Here is a 26,563-nt window from a genome sequence, read left to right as displayed (position 1 = left end):
CTCCTTCACGATCCTGAGACGACAAACGTCCCCACAGGGATTAATAACAAAGCCACAAACAGATCTGACTGGAAATCCGCCTCCCTTCTCTTATTCTCTATAATTCTCCTCCTTTCAAATTTCTCCTGCAGCTGTTTTCTTACAGAGGCAGTGGTTTGTAGCAGCTGTTTGCAATAAACCACATGATAAAACAATGATTCACAAACATTTTTGTCTCATGAAGTTAAAACATTTTATCCTCTTGTGATCCTTTGTCCATTTAGTCACATAATCTTCATCAGTGACAATGTGTTTGTGTAGAACAAGTCTTTTTCTTTTCCAGATTATTAACAGTCCCTCAGATTAATTGTACGACCCCTCTGAGAGCCTCAAACCCCAGGTTGGAAACCAATAAAAGAGCCACACAGTCACCAGTTTATTAGGTACACTGAACTAAAACTAAAACAGTCTAATAATGATTATTTTATCCAGCTTATCCTCACTGGTCTGAATGGAGAGGACAAAATAATATAAACACATCAGTGAAAATTTGAACCTTAATGAAGGAGGACTGCTGTTTGTAGGTGTCCCTAATAAACTGACTGTATCTTTTTATTTTACTTTTACAGCTCAGTCTGTTTTTAAAGGTTTGGATTAAGTCTTTTTCCTACCTTTTATTTTGTGTAACTAACATTATGGATATGATATAAAACTATCGGTGTCGTGTGCTTGGAAAATGTAAATATGATCAATATAACAGATAAGAAGTGAATTTTGTTCTGAACCCAATGGAACCAAACTCTTAATATAACTTCCATGTTTCTGTCTAATCAGTCGCTTAAAGAGAAAACTGAACATTAAACATGTTTAAGTTCTGAATCTGCATCAGAAGAATCCAGAACAGGTGTGAATCAAACATTATAAAGATCTGGATCTAATGTAATTATTAAATTCCTCTGTGACATTAATTAGTTAACTCAGAGTAGATCCACTTTATCTTTTATATGTTGTAGAAATAAACCTTTAATATGAACCTGCTGCTTTAATGTTGTTTCATATTATTATATATAGAGTCTAATCAGTTTAGTCTGGATCAGTCTGGATCGGTTTGTCTCAGTTTGTCTCTTGTCTCAGTCTGTCTCAGTTTGTCTCTTGTCTCAGTCTGTCGTCAGTCTGTGTCAGTCTGGATCAGTTTGTCTCAGTCTGTCTCAGTCTGGATCAGTTTGTCTCAGTCTGTCTCAGTTTGTCTCTCTCAGTCTGGATCAGTTTGTCTCTTGTCTCAGTCTGTCTCAGTCTGTCTCAGTCTGGATCAGTTTGTCTCTTGTCTCAGTCTGTCTCAGTCTGTGTCAGTCTGTCAGTTGTCTCAGTCTGTCTCAGTCTGTCTCAGTTTGTCTCAGTCTGTCTCAGTCTGGATCAGTTTGTCTCAGTCTGTCTCAGTTTGTCTCTGTCTCAGTCTGGATCAGTTTGTCTCTTGTCTCAGTCTGTCTCAGTCTGTCTCAGCTTGGATCCACTCTGTGTGTTTCTGCTCAGGTTTCCTCCTCATGGCTCATTTCCATGGGGCTGTCTCTATAGGCTGCGGGGTTTCCTATAGCTGACTCCTGATTGGCCAGCAGAGCTGTCCGTCAGACTCGCCCCGTGCTCTCATTGGCTGCTCGTGTCTGCGGTGTGGGTTTCTTATCAAAGCTCACACTCTCTTCAAAATCGTTTTTTCTCTTCTCAGAAACGGATCCAGTCGCTTCTTCACCGACAGAGACCCGGAGCGCGGTTGTTTTTACGTCATCACCGTGACCCGGGGGGCGGCGGGAGGTTGTGATTGGCTGACGGATGAGAGGCTGAGTCTGAAGTTTGGACGCGCAGAGCAGCTCGGAGCAGAAGATGCAGACCTCCAAGAGTTTTCAGTTGGATGATTTTATCGCAGGATGGATCGGCGGTGAGTGAGAATAACGTTATTTTATTATTCAAGCGGAGGCTCAGTCAGTCAGGATGGGTGGGGGGGGTTACAGGTGTGGGTGGATTTGGGGGGGGGCTCCATCCACCCACATAACTGCATGTTTGTGTGGATTAAAAGCAGCAGGAGCTCTGAGCTTCAGGAACAGTTAAAGCCGCTTTGTAGTGAAACGTTATTTGCAGCTCCACATCCTACTGCAAATAACGGGACGGCTCTGACCGCTGGGGGCGCTGTCACTGCATCAGCTGTTGCATAAACAGCACAATAAAAGTGGGGCTCCCCCCCCCCCACACACACACACACACACTGACATCAAGCTGTTGACCTGTTTATTCTCATTATTTCTGTACAGAAGTTAAAGCAGCAGCTGAGTCTGAGGCTCTTCATCAACACGTTAGGAATTTATTCTTATGATTCAGATTCTTGGTCCACAGACATGTTTTATATAAAATATATCAAACGTCTCTTTAAGTGACTGATGAGACAGAAACGACTTCATCTCAAAAACTACAGGAAGTTCTATTCAAAGTTTGGTTCCATCAGATTCAGAACAGCTTCAGTTTAAACCATCTGAGCTTTGATCTGATACTTGAAATGAAATTCATCTTATTTTTGTGAAAGATGAATCTGTAATCTGTCGTCCTGACCCCACAATCAATGTAGTGTTTCATCCTTTAAACAGAAAAGAATCTGTGGAGCTTTTCCTTAACAGATTAAATACAGTCGTTAGTCACTGAGAAAATGTCCACTTGTTAATGTGGATGAAATAAAGAGCCGAAGGTTTTTTAATATAAATCTGTTTTCACCTGAGCCAAACATAAAGCTGAAGAGAAATGAAAATAAATCCAGAATTCACTCCCTGTAACTGAAACTTTCCTCTGTAGAGTTTGACTGCTTCATCACAGCACAGATAATAAGTTAAATGAAATGTCACTCTATAGGAACATCATGTTATATTACAGCAGATCTGTAAGATACTAGGAGGTCACAGTGAAGTGATTAAGATACGATAGAAAAGATAAAAATATAATATAGAGGAGGCAAAGTGCAGAAGAGCAGCATAAAAAACTCAGATAAACTATAAATGTCGTTTGTATTTACAGAGAAATCATGATGATCAGTGAGGTAGATGAAAGTATGTGCAAAGACAAATGACCAGGAAGTGGAGTTTATTGTTCAATCAGATTATTGTTCAATCAGATTATTGTTCAATCAGATTATTGTTCAATCAGTTTATTGTTCAATCAGTTTATTGTTCAATCAGATTATTGTTCAATCAGATTATTGTTCAATCAGATTATTGTTGGTCAGATTATGTTCAATCAGTTCTTGTTCAATCAGATTATGTTCATCAGATCTGGTGTTGTACAGTCTGGTGTTGTACAGTCTGGTGGAATGAATGACCTGCCGTAGAGCTCCTTCTTGCTCCGTGGATGCAGCAGTCTGTTGCTGAAGGAGCTGCTCAGGTGTCCCACAGTGTCATGCAGGGGGTGGGAGGGGTTGTCCATGACGTTAGCTTGGCTCACCCACCTCCTCAGAGGAGTCCAGAGAGCAGTCCAGGACAGAGCCGGTCCATCTGACCAGCTTATTCAGTCTCTTCCTGTCTCTCTCTGAGCATCCACTGCTCCAGCAGACCACTGCATAAAAGATGGCAGAGGCCTGATGTGGACTGGGTTTAGGGTCCCAAACCACTGGGCCACGATCAGAAACCTTCAGCCAGATTCAGGTGTTCAAAAATCAGGAGACGGCAGCATCCAAGGCAGCAGATCCACAGTTTGTTAAATATACGCCATTAAAACATTGGTTGGTCTAAATGTCCGTGCTGGGTCACCTCATTAATACACTGTAGTACCTGGGCATCTCTCCTGGCCACACTCCAGATACAGGGTCATGTCAGGACAGACCCTGTCCTCTGTTGACCTGTTCACTCTCTGCTTTACTCCGTTATCTTCCAGCCTGTCCCTGATGTATTTTTAAAAACTAAGTTATCTTTTTTTTCTACATTATTTCTGAACTCTTCCCTGTGTCATTTTTTAAAAATGATGTGTCTTTTTCACACTTTAATATGGATTACACAAAGTATGCATTGTATGCAGTGAACATTCACATGGTGACACATATCACATGCTGTCTTTGACTCATACAGTAAATATTGATAACACCATTTCCACACAATATTTCTTTAGGATCATTATCTTATTGCAGTACTCTTTCTTTAGAGGCACTTCACTCTTTGCACCTCACATACCTGTTGACAAACTATACACTACAGACCACAGAGTGATAAAAGCTCCTCAGCAGTGACCTGCCCACTCTGAAGGACCTCAGTCTCTCAGCAGGTGGAGACGACTCTGCCTTCCTGTACAGGGTGCTGGTTTTGTGAGACCACTGATCCTCCACGATGTCAGTGTCCAAACCCTGGATGTTCACCGGTGCCAATGTGTAAACGTTCATTAGAAACCTACAGACACGTCTTTAAACATCACTGTTTCTGCTGAGTTCAGTTAAACTTAGTTTAACTGAAACTTTTCACCTCAAAGAAAGAAGAGTTGCTTTTCTCCACAGCAGCTGCAGGAGGAATCATCCTGCTTCAACAACCAGAGAGAGCAGGGTGATGAAGTTATGAACTGTTGTTTCTCTGCAGTGTACTGTACACTGTGTTTCCACCCACAATGCACAGAGAGCAGAGGGTTAATAAGGCAACAATAGCTCATGTTTTTGCCCCAGGGCCCCATGATGGCGGCCCAGTTGGACCAGTCTCTTTTTTTATTGCAGCAGGGAATCGCTGAGTGTTTGTGACATTAAATGCATCACAAACCAAAAAGAAAAGAATCTTTCAGACTGAACTGAGTCAGTTTAAGATAAAGACGAGCTGCAGTTTCAGCTCGTTGTAAAACTATGTTTGTCTTTACAGTAAAAGTCTGTTTCGCTGTGTAATCATCTCTCTTTTCTTCTTCTCTGTGTGTTTTCTTTGTCCTCTGGCTGCAGGAGCGTCCAGTGTGGTCGTCGGCCACCCGCTGGACACAGTGAAGGTATTTAACATTTTACCACATCTTTAACTTGTTACTCTGTTTTAGTGTTTGTGCCACATCCTGTTTAATTTATTTCACCACCAGAGGATTTAAGACTCATTTGCCACGTTGAACAGATTTTCTTGCTTTTCATTGTTGAAGGAAGTTGTTTGTTTATTCTGGAAAACTCTGATCCACATGGTGACGTGAAGCTGCAGAGGTTTAAATGAAAATGAAACATTCTAAAATGGAGATGATGTGTTTTAATGAGACAGATCATGAGGCTAACACACAGTGAACATGTTAGAAACCTGTTGGACACAGATCAGATCTGATTTATTTCTGGAACAGGGTTGTGTGGCTGAGGCTGGAGGGTAAAACCTCAGCTTCCTGTTTTTGTTGTGTTTTATTTTGAAAGTGGTTCATGTCTGTCTCATTCAGACGCGGCTTCAGGCGGGAAAAGGCTACAAGAACACGCTGCACTGTGTCCTCACCATCTACAGGAAGGAGACGGTAAACAGTCAAACTCCATCTGTCTCCACTCTGTTCTGTTCTGGTTTTATTTGTTTGTTTGTGCTCAGTACGTCCTGATCAAAGTGATTTACATGGTGTTGAAATCATGAGTTTTTATTGGCCCAAAGCTGACCTCAGTGGGAGTCATTGGCTCAGTGTGTTACCATATCTTTATCAATTGAATGCTGATTATTTCATAGATCCCCCCCAGGCTCTCAGGCTGTAACTGCTGTAAACCACGACTGGGATGCACATTATGTCCAAAGACTGCTCCTAAACACAGCGTGATGCAAATAAAGAATGTGAAAGTGCAAAATAGTTCAGGTCCTGCTCGGGATGTGACCTCCACATCTGAGGCAGAGACCAACTACCAGGATCGTCTAACATTTAATCTGCAAATGTTCCGAGTGAGGCCAGATACAGACCCTGGTGCTGGTGTAAACCTACAGACTGACGCAGTTTCTCATCTGAAAACAACTGAATTCCACCACAGACCTGATTTATTGTTGGGAACTGAAGAGAATCTGATGGTGATGGTTGTTGACCACTACAGACACGTCTGTGTTGTTCAGGCGGTGAACAGCTGTGTTTAACTGTCAACATGTGTTCAGCAAACTCCAACACCCCCTGCCCCCCGCCCCCCCCTGCCCCCCCTCCCTCTGCCCCCCCCCCCCCCTGTCCCCCCTCTGCCCCCCGTTAGGAGAGAAGACTTTCCACAGAGAAAAGATTCAGAGTGTTTGGCAGCAGCTTCTGCTCGTTTTTCATTCTGTGTGTTGTTGGCACAGACCAACATCCAGCTCCAGCTCTGTGCTGTGAGTTTTCAGTGTTTGTTCTGGATCTAACGGTCCTCCCTCCTCTCTGTCCCTCAGGTCTCTGGGTTCTTTAAGGGCATGTCTTTCCCTCTGGCCAGCGTCACCGTCTACAACTCGGTGGTGTTTGGCTTCTTCAGCAACACACAGAGACTCATAAGCAAGTATCGCTATGGCGACGGGCGGCATCCCTGCGGCATGCTGGACCTGACCGTGGCCAGCATGCTGACGGGGCTGATGTCGGTGGGCCTGGGAGCCCCGGTGGATCTGGTCAAGATCAGACTGCAAATGCAGACGCAGACGGTTCTGGCAGGTAAATCAGGGTTTGTTGTTTGGGCCTGAGATGTTTGTGAAAGAAGAATCATTCATTCTGAAGCTGGACGATGGTGGAGATAAACAGTCCTGTGTTTTTACCCAGTGTGTTTTAATTCTGTCGTTCTAAAGCTTAGAGAGTGTTTTCACTCAATGCATGAAACCTCTCTTTCTGCATTTTTCTGGTCTGTGTCTGACCACGACCATGTGACAGAGGCAGCCTCCTTTAAGAACCAGCTCCACGATGTGTCTGGAGCCGAGATCTGGTTCCGTCTCTCTTTGACTCTCCATGCTGCTGTTCACCTCTCTGCCTGCATCCATGTGGAGCAGCGACTGAAAACCAAAACATCAGTGTATTTTATGACGCCATGATATAATCGACAGACGTTTTTCTTTCGTCAGCTGATATAGATCGTCATATCGTTCAGGTCTACTGCCGCGTTTTAGAACCGTATGTGTCTCAGTTCAGCTGCAGGTCATGGCCGTCAGATCATTAATGAGTTCTCAGATGAACTCTAACCCTACCACAGATAATCAGGTCAGCACAGTGTCCAGAGTCGCCCTCTCACACAGGCAGAACACACTCGTACTGGATATCCTCAGAACATCACGATTCTCTCTCACAATGTTTCTTTGCAGTGGTTAACCAGATACACAAGGAAACAGAAGAATATAACGGTGCCTGATGGAACAGGAACATCAACGTTCAACAACAAAAACAGAGTGCTCCTGTTTTTAACTTCAATCTAACTGAACATAAGAACAACCACTTCAGTCTCTCGTCGTCTCTCACCTGGTTCAGTTTTGAATTTTTTATTTATCACACCGATTAATTCTGTTTCTGCTCTGACTCTCGTGGTGAAACAGAGCTTTGTCTCCTGCTGAGGGAGAAGACAGGAGTTTGTTTTGATGAAGCTGGTGCAGAATCGTCATCATTTTAGATGAGGTTTAGATGAGGGGTGGAGGAGAGACGATGGTGACCTGCGGTGAGCTGGGTTTGTAGTTCACGTGTTAAAACATCAACTGACTCTGTTATTGATTTGGAAACAATGGAAACAACACACAGTGAGAACATCGTGTCCTGTTACAGTCTGTAGTTCGACTGAGGATTTGAAACTGTCATTAAAACTGATCCTCTCCTCTCAGTAACTGTTGTTACCAGTTTAACTGAAGTATTATAATTGAAGCTGAAATGAAAGTTGAAGCATCGCTGGAAACAGTTTCAGCTTGATGGTGTCAGTCAGAGCTGAATCTGTTTCATATTCAGTTAATTGTTAATGGTTATTTCAACATTCAGACTCTCAGATAGGAGGTTTTGGATCAGTGATCAGATGTTTTCTTCATGAATTCACTGGAGGAAATCTCAGGTAAACCTCAGCTGCTCTCTCACCTGCGCTGCAGACCTGACCTCAGGACTGGGTATTAACCAGACTTTACCCTGCAGCTCTCTGGTATAAAGTCAGTGTCCAGTTGATCTAATGAGCCGCCTGGCCTGTGACTCTGTTGTTAAACATTAAACCAATAAAACTGAGGTCAGGAGTTTCATTATAAGGTGAAACGGCACATGAAACCTTTATTTGCCTTTTATTTGTTTACAGCTTCTATCGACTCTTCATACAGGTCATGTGATAAGTGATGTTCCTCAGAGACGGATCTGAACCAGCTGAACTCAGCTCGCTTCTCTGAGATTAAATAAACCTGAACCACAGAAGTTTTACTTCCATACGATGCGTTCACTGACCCCCCCGTCATGTTTACTTCCTGTCCCACAGAGAACTTACACCTTGCTGGAAACGTATCGAGCGGCACCAACATCCCTCTGCGCTCCGTCAACATCCCGAGCCAGAGACTGTACCGAGGACCCATCCACTGTATCAGCAGCATCCTGCAGACCGAGGGGGTCCAGGGTCTGTATCGAGGAGCCGGGGCCATGATCCTGAGGGACGTCCCCGGATACACGCTCTACTTTATCCCGTACACCATCTTCTGTGACCTGCTGAAGTCGGACACCAAGTCCAGCCCTCACCCCTGTTCTATCTGGCTGGCTGGAGGACTGGCAGGTGAATGTCAGAGAGAAGATGTTTCCTGTGAGATCAGGGTGTTTGAGTTGGTTGGTAACAGGTGGTTAACCTCCTGAGACTCTGTCTTCATACAGGGACGTTACACTGGGAGCTTCATTTAACTAAAGTCAGACCTGTTGTCCTCGTGTTAACAGAATCACTCTGAACTCAACAGTGTAGAAACAAGATGGCGGCGATCTCTGTTCTACAGCTGAGATCAGAGGAAGAAAACCTGATCAGTTTCTGGTCGAAACGTGTTTTTTCTGCTCAGGAACATTAGTTGTTTGATGGACGACAGGAACCGTTCAGACTGGATCCTTCAGCTTTCTGGATGTTTCTTCATCATTTCACTGAGGAAGGAAAATGTTCAGTTACACAACGTTTAATAATCAGAAGGATTTTAGATGAGTTGTGTTGTTCAGACTCTGAAATAAAGAGCTTTATTCACTGATGGGCTTTATTTTGTTAGACAGTAAAAACGACTTCCTGTTCGGAGACATGGTTCAGTTTTGATTCTGGAGAAATGAAAGCTGCAGACAGAATCATCACTCTGGTCTTGGGAGGTTTAATTTTGGTCAGTGGCCTCAGACTGAAGCCTAACATTCATGAACAGTAATGTTTAGCGGTCGTTGGTTTTATCAGCTCACAGCTCGATGAGGTGAATGACAGGTCACGGAGCAGGAAGTCATGCCAATAGGCATGGCCCCATTTCACAGTATTGTGATTGCAGCTCTTGTTGAAAGTCGTCTGACCTTCCTCCTTCAGTTCACAGCCGTTTGATTTCTGTACCTGAAATTTCTACCAGTTTATACCATAGCAGAAAATATTGCTCTTCGCTGTCCCAGTCCACGTTGGCCTTGATCAGTATGGACGGTTTGTTTGTGCAGACAGGTGTTTTATTGACGTCGTTTGCTCTGCTCCATAAAGGTGTGACCTGATCTCACCTCCTCGTTTCTGTAGGTTTACTGATTTCAGGGCAGAGTTATTTCTGGAAATGATTTGCTAACGTGTGGGAGGAAGGGGGAGGTAAACTTATAGCTGGGAGGGGTGTAAACTTATAGCTGACCTCATGGATAAACAGCCTGCAGACTCCTGTGGATGTTGGGAGTTGTTTGCTCTCTGAGGTTCGAGCAGACTTGTGTTCAGATTCAGACAAACTGACCGAGTGAAAATGTGCTGAAGGATCAAATCAGCTGTGGCTCATAAATCATGTTTAGGCTGGAATCAGACCTGAACCAGCAGCTGGATTTCAGATTAAATCTTTGTTCCCTCCTGTGATTTAACCTGCTCATATTCACCATGTTGTCTATATTATCTGTCTGTGGCGGTGTTTTCCTCTGCGTCTCAGGCTCGGTTCTGATTGGCTGGTGACGGCAACCTGTGGTCTGATATGAAACGTTCCAGTTTCACCTCCAGGTGTTTCTGTCTGTACTTCCACTCAGTCAGCCGTCGAACGAATAAATAACTTCAGGTTTTACAAGGAGCACCTGAATGCATCATTACCTGTTAGTTCTGTTCTGTCAGGTTGAACTGTCTCATGTGAGGAGTTGGACCAGGTTCAGCTGAATCCTCGAAGGGACTTTGGCTGTTTAGGCACAGAGTTTATAAACTGCAGCTTTTTAATGGAGTTCTCAGGTGGTTCATGTAAAGTAAAAGTAAAGTTTGCTCTCCTCCTCTTCCTCCTCCTCCTCCTCTTCTTCTTCCTCTTCCTCTTCCTCAGGGTCCATTTCCTGGGTGACTGCGACACCGGCCGACGTGGTGAAGAGTCGAATGCAGGCTGACGCTCAGCTGCAGAGAAAGTACAAGGGAATCTTACACTGCATCATCCACAGCTACAAGACTGAGGGGATCCAGGTGAGACGCACAAACACAACACGACAGAGACTCAGTCAGGAGCGAAGATTTGATTCCTTTTATTAAACAGCTGAGGCTTCGACTGGAGCTTTACACCAAGTCTAAATATTTCTGAGCAGCAGGAAATCAGGAGGTGAATTTTCTAAAGAGAACTTTAAATATCTGATAAACAAAACCCAAACTTCAGCTGATTATTATATTTACCAGATTCATTCTTAAATGAGACACAACAGAGTCTCAGTAAAGTGCAGTAATGGGGCCACCTCCCTCCTCCTACACAAAATAAAATAAAAATCTCTGTGAGGTGACATCTTGTTTTTGTCCAAAATATTTCCCATAAGAAGCAGGAGACCTGTTTGATCTACAGACTGGAAACAGCAACTTTTTCTTAGTATTTAAATGTATTTTGATCATTACAGAGAGGATGATGAACCCAGTTTTAATGCTGCTCAGTTCTAGTCTCAGAGTCTTTCGTTGATTTTGTCAGACTGAACATAAATCCTGTCTCTGGTGGGAATTAAAAACTAAAAGTGTATTTCTCTCTGTGAGACTGTGAGTAGACATGAATCAGACTTACTGTATGAGCTGCTGTAACAGATGGTTTAATAGTCACAGAGTGAAACCTTAGATCAACAGAGTAAACAGAGTCACTCAGATGAGTCAGGTTCAGTTCTCAGAAGTCAGATCCTCCTGAAGAGAGTTTAACCGAGTGTCGTGTTACAACATCAGCAGATTAAAAACCATGAGTTATTGACAGTGACTGATAATCAGCTGAATTTAATGTGGATCAGAGTCATTTACAGGAAAATGTTCCCTGAATGAAACCTGCAGCTGTTACACAAACCACAGACCTCAGACCTGTTGAAGTCTCAGTCAGGGTCACGTCAGGTCGTTCTCAGACATGTGATCAATAACAGAAGGTCAGTGTTGATGACTCGGGTTATTGAGGACAGTTTCTTTCTCCTGTGTTTGCAGGTTTTCTTCCGCGGAGCGTCGGTCAACGCCATCCGAGGCTTCCCGATGAGCGCCACCATGTTCCTGACCTACGAACTCTCGCTGCAGTTCTTCAGGAGCCTCTAGGACACAGGAAACATGTCAGCGGTGAAGGAATCATACTCAGTTCTTGGTAAACGAGCACACACACACACACACAGAAACTGGTTGGCATCAGTGATGGTTTTAACCAGTCCTGTTTGTTGTGGGAGCTCACACTGTTAAATAATAAGAATCAGGACTCCTTCACTTTTCAATGGCCCGAAACTGAAAAACTACAAAAGTTACTTAACTTCAAACTCTCTAAAATGCTAAAACATTAGCATCATGAGGCTAACAGGCGATACATGGATGATTTTAGATTCTCATTCTCATTATTTAACAGAGAAGTTGAATTTTTCTTCAAATTTACCAAAGAACTCTGTGTGTTCCTGTTTAAGGTAGTTCAGAGGTTATGTGGTCAGTGTAGGATCATTAATCCTTCTCCACCAAGGCAGCTTCAGGGCCAGTTCAGAGAACATGTCACAGAAATGTCGCCGTTTATCACTACAAGACTCCACTGACAAAAACAGGAATTTTACAGAGCAGAACACAGGAGCTGCTACAATACTACTGCCTCCATCTGGTAGTTTGTTTGTGTCATTATGTGGTACTTTTACTTCAGTAAAGTATCTGGTTACTTCTTCCACCTCTGAATAACACAAACACACTGACAGATGGAGGCAGTGGTATTCCAGCAGCTCCCAGTAAAATTCCTGTTTTTGTCAATGGAGCCTGGTAGAGATATATAGAGATGTTTCTGTTCTCTTTAATAAAATCATCCATAATGTCAGACACTGAGAATAACAATCTGAGTCTGTCAGTGGAGAAGGTTTAATCTGTCCTGCATCATCACTTTACCTGAAGACGAGGAAACTCCGCCTTCACACCTGAAGCTTCTTCCTGGTGAAGACTCTCTTCTGTCTCCACCTGTGGAAAAAAGGGTTCAGATGAATAATCTGTTACTGCACAGTATCAGACAGTTAACGCTGATTTGTCAGGCAAAAGACAAAGACTGAAAAATGACGTTTAGAATATTTTGTATGAAAAGTTTAAACATCATTTCAGCCAAGTTTTAACCTCAACATCTTCTGACCTGCAAATCACCAACTCATCATGCTCAGTAAAGAAGGGAGCCGTGCACTTTGACCTCAGTAAGATGAAGAAATACCACTTCATGCTGAAAATAAGAGTTTAATGCTTTTACAAAGGATGAGACATTTTCAGAACAGCTGAGTCTAAATTACATTTTTTTGTTTGTTTGTTGATCAGTTTTCAGTTTTGACTTGTTTCAGTTCAATCTAAAACTTAAATGATTTCATGCACTTACTTAACATATTTAATTAAAGCTAGAATCAGATTCTATGACTATAATGAATATGAGACATATAATGTTGAAAATGACACATCCTTCTGTTCGTTACATGGACTGTATGAACGTCCCATGTTACCGTCCACCTGTACATATTATATTTGTGTGTTTCTTATATTAAGAAAAAAGAGTTTTACAAGTTAATTTTAACTTCATGTTAACATGAGTTTTTCCCCATAATATTATTAAAATGCACAAATTCTGATACATGAACACAAGCCATTATAGTACAGTTACATTACTGCAGCATAAATACTCACTAACAAACAGTTATACAGTATTTACAGCTAATGACTCAGAAGAAGGTTCACTCTACAATCAGATATCCAGCTGAGATGTCTACTTTTAAAAGAATTATTATTTTTATGGATTTAAAAACATGTTTTATTGTGAAATCTAATCAGTCTTCTCACACAATGGATATTTCTTATTTTGGAGTGAACAACCTTCGTAGAAATGGATTTTCCTGCCTTGTAGTGACACTTTAAACAGTTTTCCTGTCATGTAAATACATGTAAATATGTAAACTGCCATTCCAGATGGTGGAGAGCATCAAGTGTGTTATTGTACAGAAATAAAGCTCTTAAACACATCAGCTGTCTCTGCTCGTCTGTGAAGAAAGTGTGACTCGTGACCGCTCGTCATGTGACAACTTGCCGTACGTCAACTGTTGCTTATAGACACTGAGCTGCTGCCAGATAAAAACCTGATGACGTCCAGACGTGTGAACAGGAGGGAGCTGTTTTTCACGCTGCTGTAACTGAGCCCAATGGGAAGTCAGGTCGAAGCTGGCCCACTGCCTGCAGGCGGCTGATAACAGCTCTGAGGTCCCCATGATAACTACAGTCAACTGTCTAACCTGTGTTTGTGTTACTGCCTGAAATACGCCCTGTGATGTTCGGCAGTGTCCACTAGGTGGCAGTGTTTGTCACTGGTTGTGCCACTCAGGTTCAGCTTTGAGGGGAATCTGCAAAATACACATCACAACAAATAAAACATGAATAAGTCAGTTCATTTTTATGTCATTTTAAAGGTGCACAACTTGGTATTTAGACGTCCCGTTAAATAATGTTACAGTATTAAAGATTTCTGTATCATGTATAACAGCTGCTGCTGTAATCTGTAATCCCACCTCAGATATCCACAATAACATGCAACTTGTGTCAAATGTAGAACCAACATTTTGCCAATTTTTGCACAATAAACACAAACACAACACCCAACAAAATGAGGTCAACATTTCATTATAAACATTTCCTCATCCACTGCAAATGGCCTGAAACGTGCTCCTTAACATCTTCTATGGAGATGAAATTGGATGTGACATTTTACCAGTTGACTATTTGTGCTACCCTGCTAACTTATAGAAGTAATAGTCCATTCTGACAGTGTCCTGTAATTTCCACTTTGGGCTGAGGAGGCTGCTGTTTCTCAGCGTCCTTTTCAGTGTTACTTTAATGAAACTCCAGCCTGAGTTATATGTCAAAAATCCAATTCTATGAGCTTGACCAAGTATGCACTCTCCAGGTTTACTGTGCTGTACTCAGAGTATTTTAAACATGTTAAAAATCAGTCGTCCATCACCACAGTTATTACTTGTCACTCTTGATGAGTGTGGGCTGCACAACAGAAGAGAGAGCACTTTAAATGTAAATGAGACTGTGGTGTTGACAGGTTTCCTGATGTGAAAGCCAACAGATCAGCAGCTGGGATTTGGTTTGAGGTTGGGTCAGGCCAGAGATCAACCAAAGCGCTGACCTGATGTAAATTCTCTCAGCACCTGGGAGGTTGGCTGCTCCTCTGTCTGACCTTTGATATGCTAATGTCCTCGCTTTACATTCTCCAAGATGCTACACAGAAGCTGTGACTAACATGGTCACACATGTCTTCACTTATACAGACACATTTCAGAATGTTGTTTGTCCTGACCCTGGCATAAATCTGTCCTTCAGGACTGACCAATTACTCATCTCTAGGCACTTAAAGGATAACTGGTATTGAACCTGGGCCATATGTTCCCTGGTTAATGAATATGTTCCCTGGTTAATTGGTGTGAATGATTGACAGGGACAAAAGTCCAGGCCTGATCCAACACATGTAATTTATCTACATGTTGGTTTCATTTCTAAAGCTCCAGAGACATAGATTGATTATTAATATTACATCCATGACGCAGACCTTTTCCTCCTTCCCCCGTCGTTGAGCTTGCCTGCGTCGTCATTGGCTGCGTCGTGTGACGTCACCGGTCATGACCTTGGGGGAGGAGCGTGGAGAGGCGGAGAAACGAAGCCGGAAAACAGATTTAAACCAGCGTTTGAACGGTTCTCTCGGTTTGTCAGTACCGTGAGGAAACTGAATCACCAGAGAATCCTGGAGGTTAAAACAAACTGTGGAGCTGCTTTTTGTCGAACATGAATGAGGCTGGACGCTGAACACACCTGTAGCGCGAAGGTAAGGCTAAGGAGTGAACTAGCTAGCGGCGAGCGTTAGCATTTGTGTTAGCGGCGAGCGTTAGCATTAGCCTTCTCTGTTAGAGACATATTTCGACTTTATTTCCATTTTTTCCCCCATTTTTTTTATATCGCGTGGGTCAGAGTGTGTTTGTGTTTCCCTGATATGAGCTGTGGAACCCAACGTGGTGAAAACACATCGATCTCCTGATAGATGTTTAAATCCCTGTTGTGTTTGTTTACAGTCACTTTACCAACATTTTCCATCTCTCTGTAACTCTCTGTTCCATCCTGGTCATTCTAACTCAGTTTATGGCAGCCCTTCGTGTCGTTGTCATCGTTTTGTGTCGAATTGTGGTCAATTCGTATTGTATCGCGTCTGTACCTGGCTGCTTTACACTTGGATGCCAGCGTTAGCAGTAGCGTCGAGCGTTAGCATTAGCATTATCTTTAAATGATGCATTAGAAGCTTTTTCCTTTTTGTTTTCGGTTTTATTTGCGTGGGCTAAAGTGATTTGTGTTTCCGTGACTGTAGCGTCCCTGACATGAGCTGTGGAGGGTGGGAACAGTTTAGTCTGTTTCTCTGATTATCATGTCCTTGTGGTCATGTTGTGTCTTTACCTGGATGCTTAGTCTCTTTGTGGTCGTTCTCACTGCGTCTCTGTAGTTCTGCGTCCTGATCATTTTACGTTTCTTTGAGGTCGTTTTGTGTTTCGTTGTGGCAGTTCAGCATCTCATTGTGACCGTTGTGTCTTTGTAGATTAGTGGCAGTAATCTGTCCACAGCTATCAACTGACCCACAGTAGTGATGAGAAATTTCTTAAAACTTGACTGAGCTCAGTTTTATGTTAAATTCAATCTTGAAAACTAAACTTTAACTCTTTGCTCCTCCACAAGTTTGAAGCTAAAACATCTTAGTTCCTTTGCTGTTAGTTCAGCCCATTTTCTGAAACACTCCTCTAATGTTTGGAGAATGCTCTGGTTCATCTGTAATGATTAATATCCAGTCATTAGTTTGTTTGGACTTGATGCTTGTTTGAGCTCAGTTTGGTGTTAAAGGCTTGAAAACTACATTTTGACTCTGTGCTCCTCCGCAGTGTCTGAGCTGAGATCAATTAGAAATCATTACACCAACATTTAAGCTTTTAAAGTCAAAATTATACTTTCAGATTTTAACATTGCTTTTCTCTTTGAGGTCAGTCAAGTTTTATTTGTAATTGTTGAGCTTTAGTGTTTAGTTTTCACTGTGTGAGTTTTAGTGGTAAAAAGTTTCATTACTCTGCCGTATTAGTTAGTTAATCACTGTTTCAGGTGTTGTACTTGTGTTTTCCAGGTCGACTTGCTCAGCTGCTGCAGCTTGGACAGAAACACTAACATCACCTTACAGACCAACAGGTATGTGTCCTAAACATGATAATGTCAGCACTCGCTTGATTTTTTTCATTTAGTGTCACTGGGTAAATCCCAGCTGATTCTGTCTGTGGTGGAAGAAATACTCAGACCTTTTACTGAAGTATCATAAACACAAGTTAAAATTACTGATAGTGTTTATTATTGCTGTGCAGTTCACAATAACATACATGACTGCTTCAGTGATTAGTTGATAGACACACAACAATCATTTGACTTTTTCCCAAATATTTGTTGTTGGTTCTTCAGGAGGTGACGACAGTCAGCTGTTGATTTTCTGAAACAGCCTCTAATGGTTGTTAAATGTTCACGAGAGTCTTCGTACAATTAAGAAGTTCTTTGAGACCAGGACAGAGGCCACCAGGTAATTCACCAACAGTTTTACATCAACTGTCCAACAAAGAGCACTGATCTGTCCTGTTTAAACTGTTTATGTTCAGTATTCAATATATCAGAAAAGTGTAATCATAAAAGTAACTGATCATTTTTCTTTGCATGTTTCTCTTTGATTTCCTCCAGGTGTCACCACTTCGTCCACGACATCACCAAGAATCGCAGAGACATGGTCCATGATCGGAGAGACATTGTTGAGGATGAGGGAGACATCGTCCACGATCAGAAACGTTGTCTGTGGTCGCAGAGACCTTGTCAAAGACGGGAGAGGCGTTGTCCGTGATCAGAGACATTGTCCCATGCTTCGCAGAGCTCTGCGCAAGAATCGGTAGTGACACTGTGGTTCCTCGATTCGACGGCATGACCGCGATCATGGAGATATTTGTCGATGGTCACAGAGACAACGTCTATGATCTCAGAGACATCGTCCACGATCATAAAGACATTGTCCATGATCGCAGAGACTTTGTCCATAATCTCAGAGACATGTCCGCGATCACAGAGACGTAGTCCACGATCACAGAGAGTCTTCGTACTATGAAGAAGTTCTTTGAGACCAGGACAGAGTCCTCCAGGTAATTCACTAACAGCTTTACATCAACTGTCCAACACAGAGCACTGACATTAAATGGTTTCTCTTCCGTATATCATAAAGGTGTAATAATAGAAGTAATCTGCAACATAGAAATAATGTATAAGTAATCTGTACTAGTAAAAGTAATTGGCAATATTAGAAATAAGATGTAATAGTCAAAGTAATCTGTTACTAGACCTAGGTTGCAACAGGTAGTAGTGTATTGATCATTTTTTCTTTGTATGTTTCTCTTTGATTTCCTCCAGGTGTCACCACTTCGTCCACAACATTGCCAAGAATCGCAAAGACACGGCCCATGATCGGAGAGACATTGTTGAGGATGAGGGAGACATCGTCCGTGATCAGAGACATTGTCCATGACTCGTGGTGACTTGGTCCCCGATAAGTCGGCATTGCTGGCGTTCAGAGACATTGTCAATGATCGCAGAAACTTTGTCCATAATCTCAGAGACATTGTCCGCGATCCCCGGGGCATCGTCCACGATCGCAGAGACATGGTCCATGATCGGAGAGACATTGTTGAGGATGAGGGAGACATCGTCCACGATCAGAAACGTTGTCTGTGGTCGCAGAGACCTTGTCAAAGACGGGAGAGGCGTTGTCCGTGATCAGAGACATTGTCCCATGCTTCGCAGAGCTCTGCGCAAGAATCGGTAGTGACACTGTGGTTCCTCGATTCGACGGCATGACCGCGATCATGGAGATATTTGTCAATGGTTACAGAGACAACGTCTATGATCTCAGAGACATCGTCCACGATCATAAAGACATTGTCCATGATCGCAGAGACTTTGTCCATAATCTCAGAGACATGTCCGCGATCACAGAGACGTAGTCCACGATCACAGAGAGTCTTCATACTATGAAGAAGTTCTTTGAGACCAGGACAGAGGCCTCCAGGTAATTCACTAACAGCTTTACATCAACTGTCCAACACAGAGCACTGACATTAAACTGTTTATGTTGAGTAGTCAGTATATAAGGAAAGTGTAATGATAGAACTAATCTGAAATATAAAAATAATGCATAAGTAATCTGTATTTATAGAAGTAATGTAAAAGTAATTAGCAATACCAGAAGAAGTATGAAATAAATCACAATAATAAGACATCAAAAACTGTCAAAAAAGTCATGATGTAGTAAGATATTAAAAAATGTCATGGTATAGTATGGTGTCTAGACCGTACTCTTTTATATTATTTAACAGAAAGAAACCCAACAATTCCCACCATGAGCAGCACTAAGCGACAGTGGCAAGAAAAAACTTCCTTTAAGAGGTAGAAACCTTGAACAGAAGCAGACTCAGGGTGGGCGGCCATCTGCCTCAACTGGTTGGGTAGTATAGTGAAGCATCAAACATGTTGTGAATATATTCTACTATAGTAAGGCATGTGTTTTCATGGTTAAACTGTTGATGAGGAATAGGTAGTAGTCTATTGATCATTTTTTCTTTGTATGTTTCTCTTTGATTTCCTCCAGGTGTCACCACTTCGTCCACGACATCGCCAAGAATCGCAAAGACACGGCCCATGATCGGAGAGACATTGTTGAGGATGAGGGAGACATCGTCCGTGATCAGAGACATTGTCCATGACTCGTGGTGACTTGGTCCCCGATAAGTCGGCATTGCTGGCGTTCAGAGACATTGTCAATGATCGCAGAAACTTTGTCCATAATCTCAGAGACATTGTCCGCGATCCCCGGGGCATCGTCCACGATCGCAGAGACATGGTCCATGATCGGAGAGACATTGTTGAGGATGAGGGAGACATCGTCCACGATCAGAAACGTTGTCTGTGGTCGCAGAGACCTTGTCAAAGACGGGAGAGGCGTTGTCCGTGATCAGAGACATTGTCCCATGCTTCGCAGAGCTCTGCGCAAGAATCGGTAGTGACACTGTGGTTCCTCGATTCGACGGCATGACCGCGATCATGGAGATATTTGTCAATGGTTACAGAGACAACGTCTATGATCTCAGAGACATCGTCCACGATCATAAAGACATTGTCCATGATCGCAGAGACTTTGTCCATAATCTCAGAGACATGTCCGCAATCACAGAGACGTAGTCCACGATCACAGAGAGTCTTCGTACTATGAAGAAGTTCTTTGAGACCAGGACAGAGTCCTCCAGGTAATTCACCAACAGCTTTACATCAACTGTCCAACACAGAGCACTGACATTAAACTGTTTATGTTGAGTAGTCAGTATATAAGGAAAGTGTAATGATAGAACTAATCTGAAATATAAAATAATGCATAAGTAATCTGTATTTATAGAAGTAATGTAAAAGTAATTAGCAATACCAGAAGAAGTATGAAATAAATCACAATAATAAGACATCAAAAACTGTCAAAAAAAGTCATGATGTAGTAAGATATTAAAAAATGTCATGGTATAGTATGGTGTCTAGACCGTACTCTTTTATATTATTTAACAGAAAGAAACCCAACAATTCCCACCATGAGCAGCACTAAGCGACAGTGGCAAGAAAAAACTTCCTTTAAGAGGTAGAAACCTTGAACAGAAGCAGACTCAGGGTGGGCGGCCATCTGCCTCAACTGGTTGGGTAGTATAGTGAAGCATCAAACATGTTGTGAATATATTCTACTATAGTAAGGCATGTGTTTTCATGGTTAAACTGTTGATGAGGAATAGGTAGTAGTCTATTGATCATTTTTTCTTTGTATGTTTCTCTTTGATTTCCTCCAGGTGTCACCACTTCGTCCACGACATCGCCAAGAATCGCAAAGACACGGCCCATGATCGGAGAGACATTGTTGAGGATGAGGGAGACATCGTCCGTGATCAGAGACATTGTCCATGACTCGTGGTGACTTGGTCCCCGATAAGTCGGCATTGCTGGCGTTCAGAGACATTGTCAATGATCGCAGAAACTTTGTCCATAATCTCAGAGACATTGTCCGCGATCCCCGGGGCATCGTCCACGATCGCAGAGACATGGTCCATGATCGGAGAGACATTGTTGAGGATGAGGGAGACATCGTCCACGATCAGAAACGTTGTCTGTGGTCGCAGAGACCTTGTCAAAGACGGGAGAGGCGTTGTCCGTGATCAGAGACATTGTCCCATGCTTCGCAGAGCTCTGCGCAAGAATCGGTAGTGACACTGTGGTTCCTCGATTCGACGGCATGACCGCGATCATGGAGATATTTGTCGATGGTCACAGAGACAACGTCTATGATCTCAGAGACATCGTCCACGATCATAAAGACATTGTCCATGATCGCAGAGACTTTGTCCATAATCTCAGAGACATGTCTGCGATCACAGAGACGTAGTCCACGATCACAGAGAGTCTTCGTACTATGAAGAAGTTCTTTGAGACCAGGACAGAGGCCTCCAGGTATTTCACCAACAGCTTTACATCAACTCCAACAACAAGAGCACTGACATTAAACTGTTTATGTTGAGTAGTCAGTATATAAGGAAAGTGTAATGATAGAACTAATCTGAAATATAAAAATAATGCATAAGTAATCTGTATTTATAGAAGTAATGTAAAAGTAATTAGCAATACCAGAAGAAGTATGAAATAAATCACAATAATAAGACATCAAAAACTGTCAAAAAAAGTCATGATGTAGTAAGATATTAAAAAATGTCATGGTATAGTATGGTGTCTAGACCGTACTCTTTTATATTATTTAACAGAAAGAAACCCAACAATTCCCACCATGAGCAGCACTAAGCGACAGTGGCAAGAAAAAACTTCCTTTAAGAGGTAGAAACCTTGAACAGAAGCAGACTCAGGGTGGGCGGCCATCTGCCTCAACTGGTTGGGTAGTATAGTGAAGCATCAAACATGTTGTGAATATATTCTACTATAGTAAGGCATGTGTTTTCATGGTTAAACTGTTGATGAGGAATAGGTAGTAGTGTATTGATCATTTTTTCTTTGTATGTTTCTCTTTGATTTTCTCCAGGTGTCACCACTTCGTCCACGACATCGCCAAGAATCGCAAAGACACGGCCCATGATCGGAGAGACATTGTTGAGGATGAGGGAGACATCGTCCGTGATCAGAGACATTGTCCATGACTCGTGGTGACTTGGTCCCCGATAAGTCGGCATTGCTGGCGTTCAGAGACATTGTCAATGATCGCAGAAACTTTGTCCATAATCTCAGAGACATTGTCCGCGATCCCCGGGGCATCGTCCACGATCGCAGAGACATGGTCCATGATCGGAGAGACATTGTTGAGGATGAGGGAGACATCGTCCACGATCAGAAACGTTGTCTGTGGTCGCAGAGACCTTGTCAAAGACGGGAGAGGCGTTGTCCGTGATCAGAGACATTGTCCCATGCTTCGCAGAGCTCTGCGCAAGAATCGGTAGTGACACTGTGGTTCCTCGATTCGACGGCATGACCGCGATCATGGAGATATTTGTCAATGGTTACAGAGACAACGTCTATGATCTCAGAGACATCGTCCACGATCATAAAGACATTGTCCATGATCGCAGAGACTTTGTCCATAATCTCAGAGACATGTCCGCGATCACAGAGACGTAGTCCACGATCACAGAGAGTCTTCGTACTATGAAGAAGTTCTTTGAGACCAGGACAGAGTCCTCCAGGTAATTCACCAACAGCTTTACATCAACTGTCCAACACAGAGCACTGACATTAAACTGTTTATGTTGAGTAGTCAGTATATAAGGAAAGTGTAATGATAGAACTAATCTGAAATATAAAAATAATGCATAAGTAATCTGTATTTATAGAAGTAATGTAAAAGTAATTAGCAATACCAGAAGAAGTATGAAATAAATCACAATAATAAGACATCAAAAACTGTCAAAAAAAGTCATGATGTAGTAAGATATTAAAAAATGTCATGGTATAGTATGGTGTCTAGACCGTACTCTTTTATATTATTTAACAGAAAGAAACCCAACAATTCCCACCATGAGCAGCACTAAGCGACAGTGGCAAGAAAAAACTTCCTTTAAGAGGTAGAAACCTTGAACAGAAGCAGACTCAGGGTGGGCGGCCATCTGCCTCAACTGGTTGGGTAGTATAGTGAAGCATCAAACATGTTGTGAATATATTCTACTATAGTAAGGCATGTGTTTTCATGGTTAAACTGTTGATGAGGAATAGGTAGTAGTCTATTGATCATTTTTTCTTTGTATGTTTCTCTTTGATTTCCTCCAGGTGTCACCACTTCGTCCACGACATCGCCAAGAATCGCAAAGACACGGCCCATGATCGGAGAGACATTGTTGAGGATGAGGGAGACATCGTCCGTGATCAGAGACATTGTCCATGACTCGTGGTGACTTGGTCCCCGATAAGTCGGCATTGCTGGCGTTCAGAGACATTGTCAATGATCGCAGAAACTTTGTCCATAATCTCAGAGACATTGTCCGCGATCCCCGGGGCATCGTCCACGATCGCAGAGACATGGTCCATGATCGGAGAGACATTGTTGAGGATGAGGGAGACATCGTCCACGATCAGAAACGTTGTCTGTGGTCGCAGAGACCTTGTCAAAGACGGGAGAGGCGTTGTCTGTGATCAGAGACATTGTCCCATGCTTCGCAGAGCTCTGCGCAAGAATCGGTAGTGACACTGTGGTTCCTCGATTCGACGGCATGACCGCGATCATGGAGATATTTGTCAATGGTTACAGAGACAACGTCTATGATCTCAGAGACATCGTCCACGATCATAAAGACATTGTCCATGATCGCAGAGACTTTGTCCATAATCTCAGAGACATGTCCGCGATCACAGAGACGTAGTCCACGATCACAGAGAGTCTTCGTACTATGAAGAAGTTCTTTGAGACCAGGACAGAGGCCTCCAGGTAATTCACCAACAGCTTTACATCAACTGTCCAACACAGAGCACTGACATTAAATGGTTTCTTTTCCGTATATCATAAAAGTGTAATAATAGAAGTAATCTGCAACATAGAAATAATGTATAAGTAATCTGTACTAGTAAAAGTAATTGGCAATATTAGAAATAAGATGTAATAGTCAAAGTAATCTGTTACTAGACCTAGGTTGCAACAGTAAGAACTATCTATAAATGTAGAAGTAATATGTAATAAGAAAAGTGATTAGATATTAAAGGTAACAGTTAAAGTAATCTGTAATGTAAAAGCAATGCAGAAGTAATAGTAATCCAAAACAGAAGCAAAAATGTCACGTTATAGTAAGACATAAAAATGTTTGTTAAATGTTGTGGTTCAGCTGTAATGTTGAATATCTCTGTGTTTTCATGGTTAAACTGTTGATGAGGAATAGGTAGTAGTCTATTGATCATTTTTTCTTTGTATGTTTCTCTTTGATTTCCTCCAGGTGTCACCACTTCGTCCACAACATTGCCAAGAATCGCAAAGACACGGCCCATGATCGGAGAGACATTGTTGAGGATGAGGGAGACATCGTCCGTGATCAGAGACATTGTCCATGACTCGTGGTGACTTGGTCCCCGATAAGTCGGCATTGCTGGCGTTCAGAGACATTGTCAATGATCGCAGAAACTTTGTCCATAATCTCAGAGACATTGTCCGCGATCCCCGGGGCATCGTCCACGATCGCAGAGACATGGTCCATGATCGGAGAGACATTGTTGAGGATGAGGGAGACATCGTCCACGATCAGAAACGTTGTCTGTGGTCGCAGAGACCTTGTCAAAGACGGGAGAGGCGTTGTCCGTGATCAGAGACATTGTCCCATGCTTCGCAGAGCTCTGCGCAAGAATCGGTAGTGACACTGTGGTTCCTCGATTCGACGGCATGACCGCGATCATGGAGATATTTGTCGATGGTTACAGAGACAACGTCTATGATCTCAGAGACATCGTCCACGATCATAAAGACATTGTCCATGATCGCAGAGACTTTGTCCATAATCTCAGAGACATGTCCGCGATCACAGAGACGTAGTCCACGATCACAGAGAGTCTTCGTACTATGAAGAAGTTCTTTGAGACCAGGACAGAGGCCTCCAGGTATTTCACCAACAGCTTTACATCAACTCCAACAACAAGAGCACTGACATTAAACTGTTTATGTTGAGTAGTCAGTATATAAGGAAAGTGTAATGATAGAACTAATCTGAAATATAAAAATAATGCATAAGTAATCTGTATTTATAGAAGTAATGTAAAAGTAATTAGCAATACCAGAAGAAGTATGAAATAAATCACAATAATAAGACATCAAAAACTGTCAAAAAAAGTCATGATGTAGTAAGATATTAAAAAATGTCATGGTATAGTATGGTGTCTAGACCGTACTCTTTTATATTATTTAACAGAAAGAAACCCAACAATTCCCACCATGAGCAGCACTAAGCGACAGTGGCAAGAAAAAACTTCCTTTAAGAGGTAGAAACCTTGAACAGAAGCAGACTCAGGGTGGGCGGCCATCTGCCTCAACTGGTTGGGTAGTATAGTGAAGCATCAAACATGTTGTGAATATATTCTACTATAGTAAGGCATGTGTTTTCATGGTTAAACTGTTGATGAGGAATAGGTAGTAGTGTATTGATCATTTTTTCTTTGTATGTTTCTCTTTGATTTTCTCCAGGTGTCACCACTTCGTCCACGACATCGCCAAGAATCGCAAAGACATGGCCCATGATCGGAGAGACATTGTTGAGGATGAGGGAGACATCGTCCGTGATCAGAGACATTGTCCATGACTCGTGGTGACTTGGTCCCCGATAAGTCGGCATTGCTGGCGTTCAGAGACATGTCAATGATCGCAGAAACTTTGTCCATAATCTCAGAGACATTGTCCGCGATCCCCGGGGCATCGTCCACGATCGCAGAGACATGGTCCATGATCGGAGAGACATTGTTGAGGATGAGGGAGACATCGTCCACGATCAGAAACGTTGTCTGTGGTCGCAGAGACCTTGTCAAAGACGGGGAGAGGCGTTGTCCGTGATCAGAGACATTGTCCCATGCTTCGCAGAGCTCTGCGCAAGAATCGGTAGTGACACTGTGGTTCCTCGATTCGACGGCATGACCGCGATCATGGAGATATTTGTCAATGGTTACAGAGACAACGTCTATGATCTCAGAGACATCGTCCACGATCATAAAGACATTGTCCATGATCGCAGAGACTTTGTCCATAATCTCAGAGACATGTCCGCGATCACAGAGACGTAGTCCACGATCACAGAGAGTCTTCCTACTATGAAGAAGTTCTTTGAGACCAGGACAGAGGCCTCCAGGTAATTCACTAACAGCTTTACATCAACTGTCCAACACAGAGCACTGACATTAAATTATGTAGTTCAGTATTCAGTATATCCAAAAAGTGTTGTGAATAGAACTAATCTACAATATAAAAACTATGTATAAGTTATTTGTATTAACAGAAGTAATGTAAAAGCAATTAGTATCAGAAGTAATATGTAACAAGAAAAGTAATATGTAAAGGTAAAAGTGATCTAATATTAGTGATTACAGTAATTCAGTAATATACAAGCAATGCAGAAGTCAACGTAATCCAAAAAAAGAAGTAGAAATGTCAGGTTATAATCAGAGATCAAAAATGCATAGTATAGTATGTGGTCAAAAGTGTATAAAAATGCCACAATATAGTAGAGAATCAAAAATGTAATTACACCAAGGCATGTAAAACCATCACATGTTTTTGGTTCAGCTGTCATAATATAATAAGGCGTTAAAAATGGTCAAAAAAGTCAGAGTGTAGTAAGGCTTCTAAAACCATCAAAAAATAGTATGGTAAGGCATGAAAGATGGTCAAAAAATGTCATAGTATTGTTAGGCATGAACACAATGGTAAAAAAAAAAAAAGGTCATAGA

At 42.3% G+C, this 26,563-nt stretch overlaps 1 protein-coding gene and 1 long non-coding RNA gene across 7 annotated transcripts; both read left to right on the top strand.

Moving 5' to 3' along the window:
• The first annotated feature begins 1,679 nt into the window (after positions 1–1,679).
• slc25a48 (solute carrier family 25 member 48) lies at positions 1,680–13,482 on the top strand. Of its 3 annotated transcripts, none has more exons than XM_018663372.2 (8): positions 1,680–1,909; positions 4,916–4,959; positions 5,380–5,451; positions 6,321–6,573; positions 8,345–8,632; positions 10,353–10,486; positions 11,462–11,612; positions 11,924–13,482. In XM_018663372.2, the coding sequence occupies exons 1-7, from the start codon at positions 1,855–1,857 to the stop codon at positions 11,564–11,566; spliced, it is 951 nt and encodes a 316-aa protein (XP_018518888.1). In that variant the 5' UTR covers positions 1,680–1,854; the 3' UTR covers positions 11,567–11,612; positions 11,924–13,482. The 3 variants fall into 3 exon arrangements, with proteins under 3 accessions (XP_018518888.1, XP_018518887.1, XP_018518886.1); XM_018663371.2 differs by having other exon boundaries at positions 11,920–13,482; XM_018663370.2 differs by having other exon boundaries at positions 11,462–13,482.
• Positions 13,483–15,154: 1,672 nt separating this feature from the next.
• LOC127142736 (uncharacterized) lies at positions 15,155–25,353 on the top strand. Of its 4 annotated transcripts, XR_007813765.1 has the most exons (9): positions 15,155–15,341; positions 16,674–16,735; positions 17,000–17,114; positions 17,270–17,718; positions 20,452–21,106; positions 21,687–22,341; positions 22,922–23,576; positions 24,076–24,730; positions 25,311–25,353. It is a non-coding gene; the product is annotated as an uncharacterized LOC127142736 (long non-coding RNA). The 4 variants fall into 4 exon arrangements; XR_007813766.1 differs by lacking the exon at positions 21,687–22,341; XR_007813768.1 differs by lacking the exon at positions 24,076–24,730.
• The last annotated feature ends 1,210 nt before the right edge of the window (positions 25,354–26,563 follow it).

Source organism: Lates calcarifer, linkage group LG8 (genome assembly GCF_001640805.2).
Source record: "Lates calcarifer isolate ASB-BC8 linkage group LG8, TLL_Latcal_v3, whole genome shotgun sequence".
In the NCBI taxonomy this organism is placed as follows: domain Eukaryota; kingdom Metazoa; phylum Chordata; class Actinopteri; family Centropomidae; genus Lates; species Lates calcarifer.
Note: the sequence above shows the minus strand (reverse complement) of the source record. Positions and strands in the feature narration are given on the sequence as shown.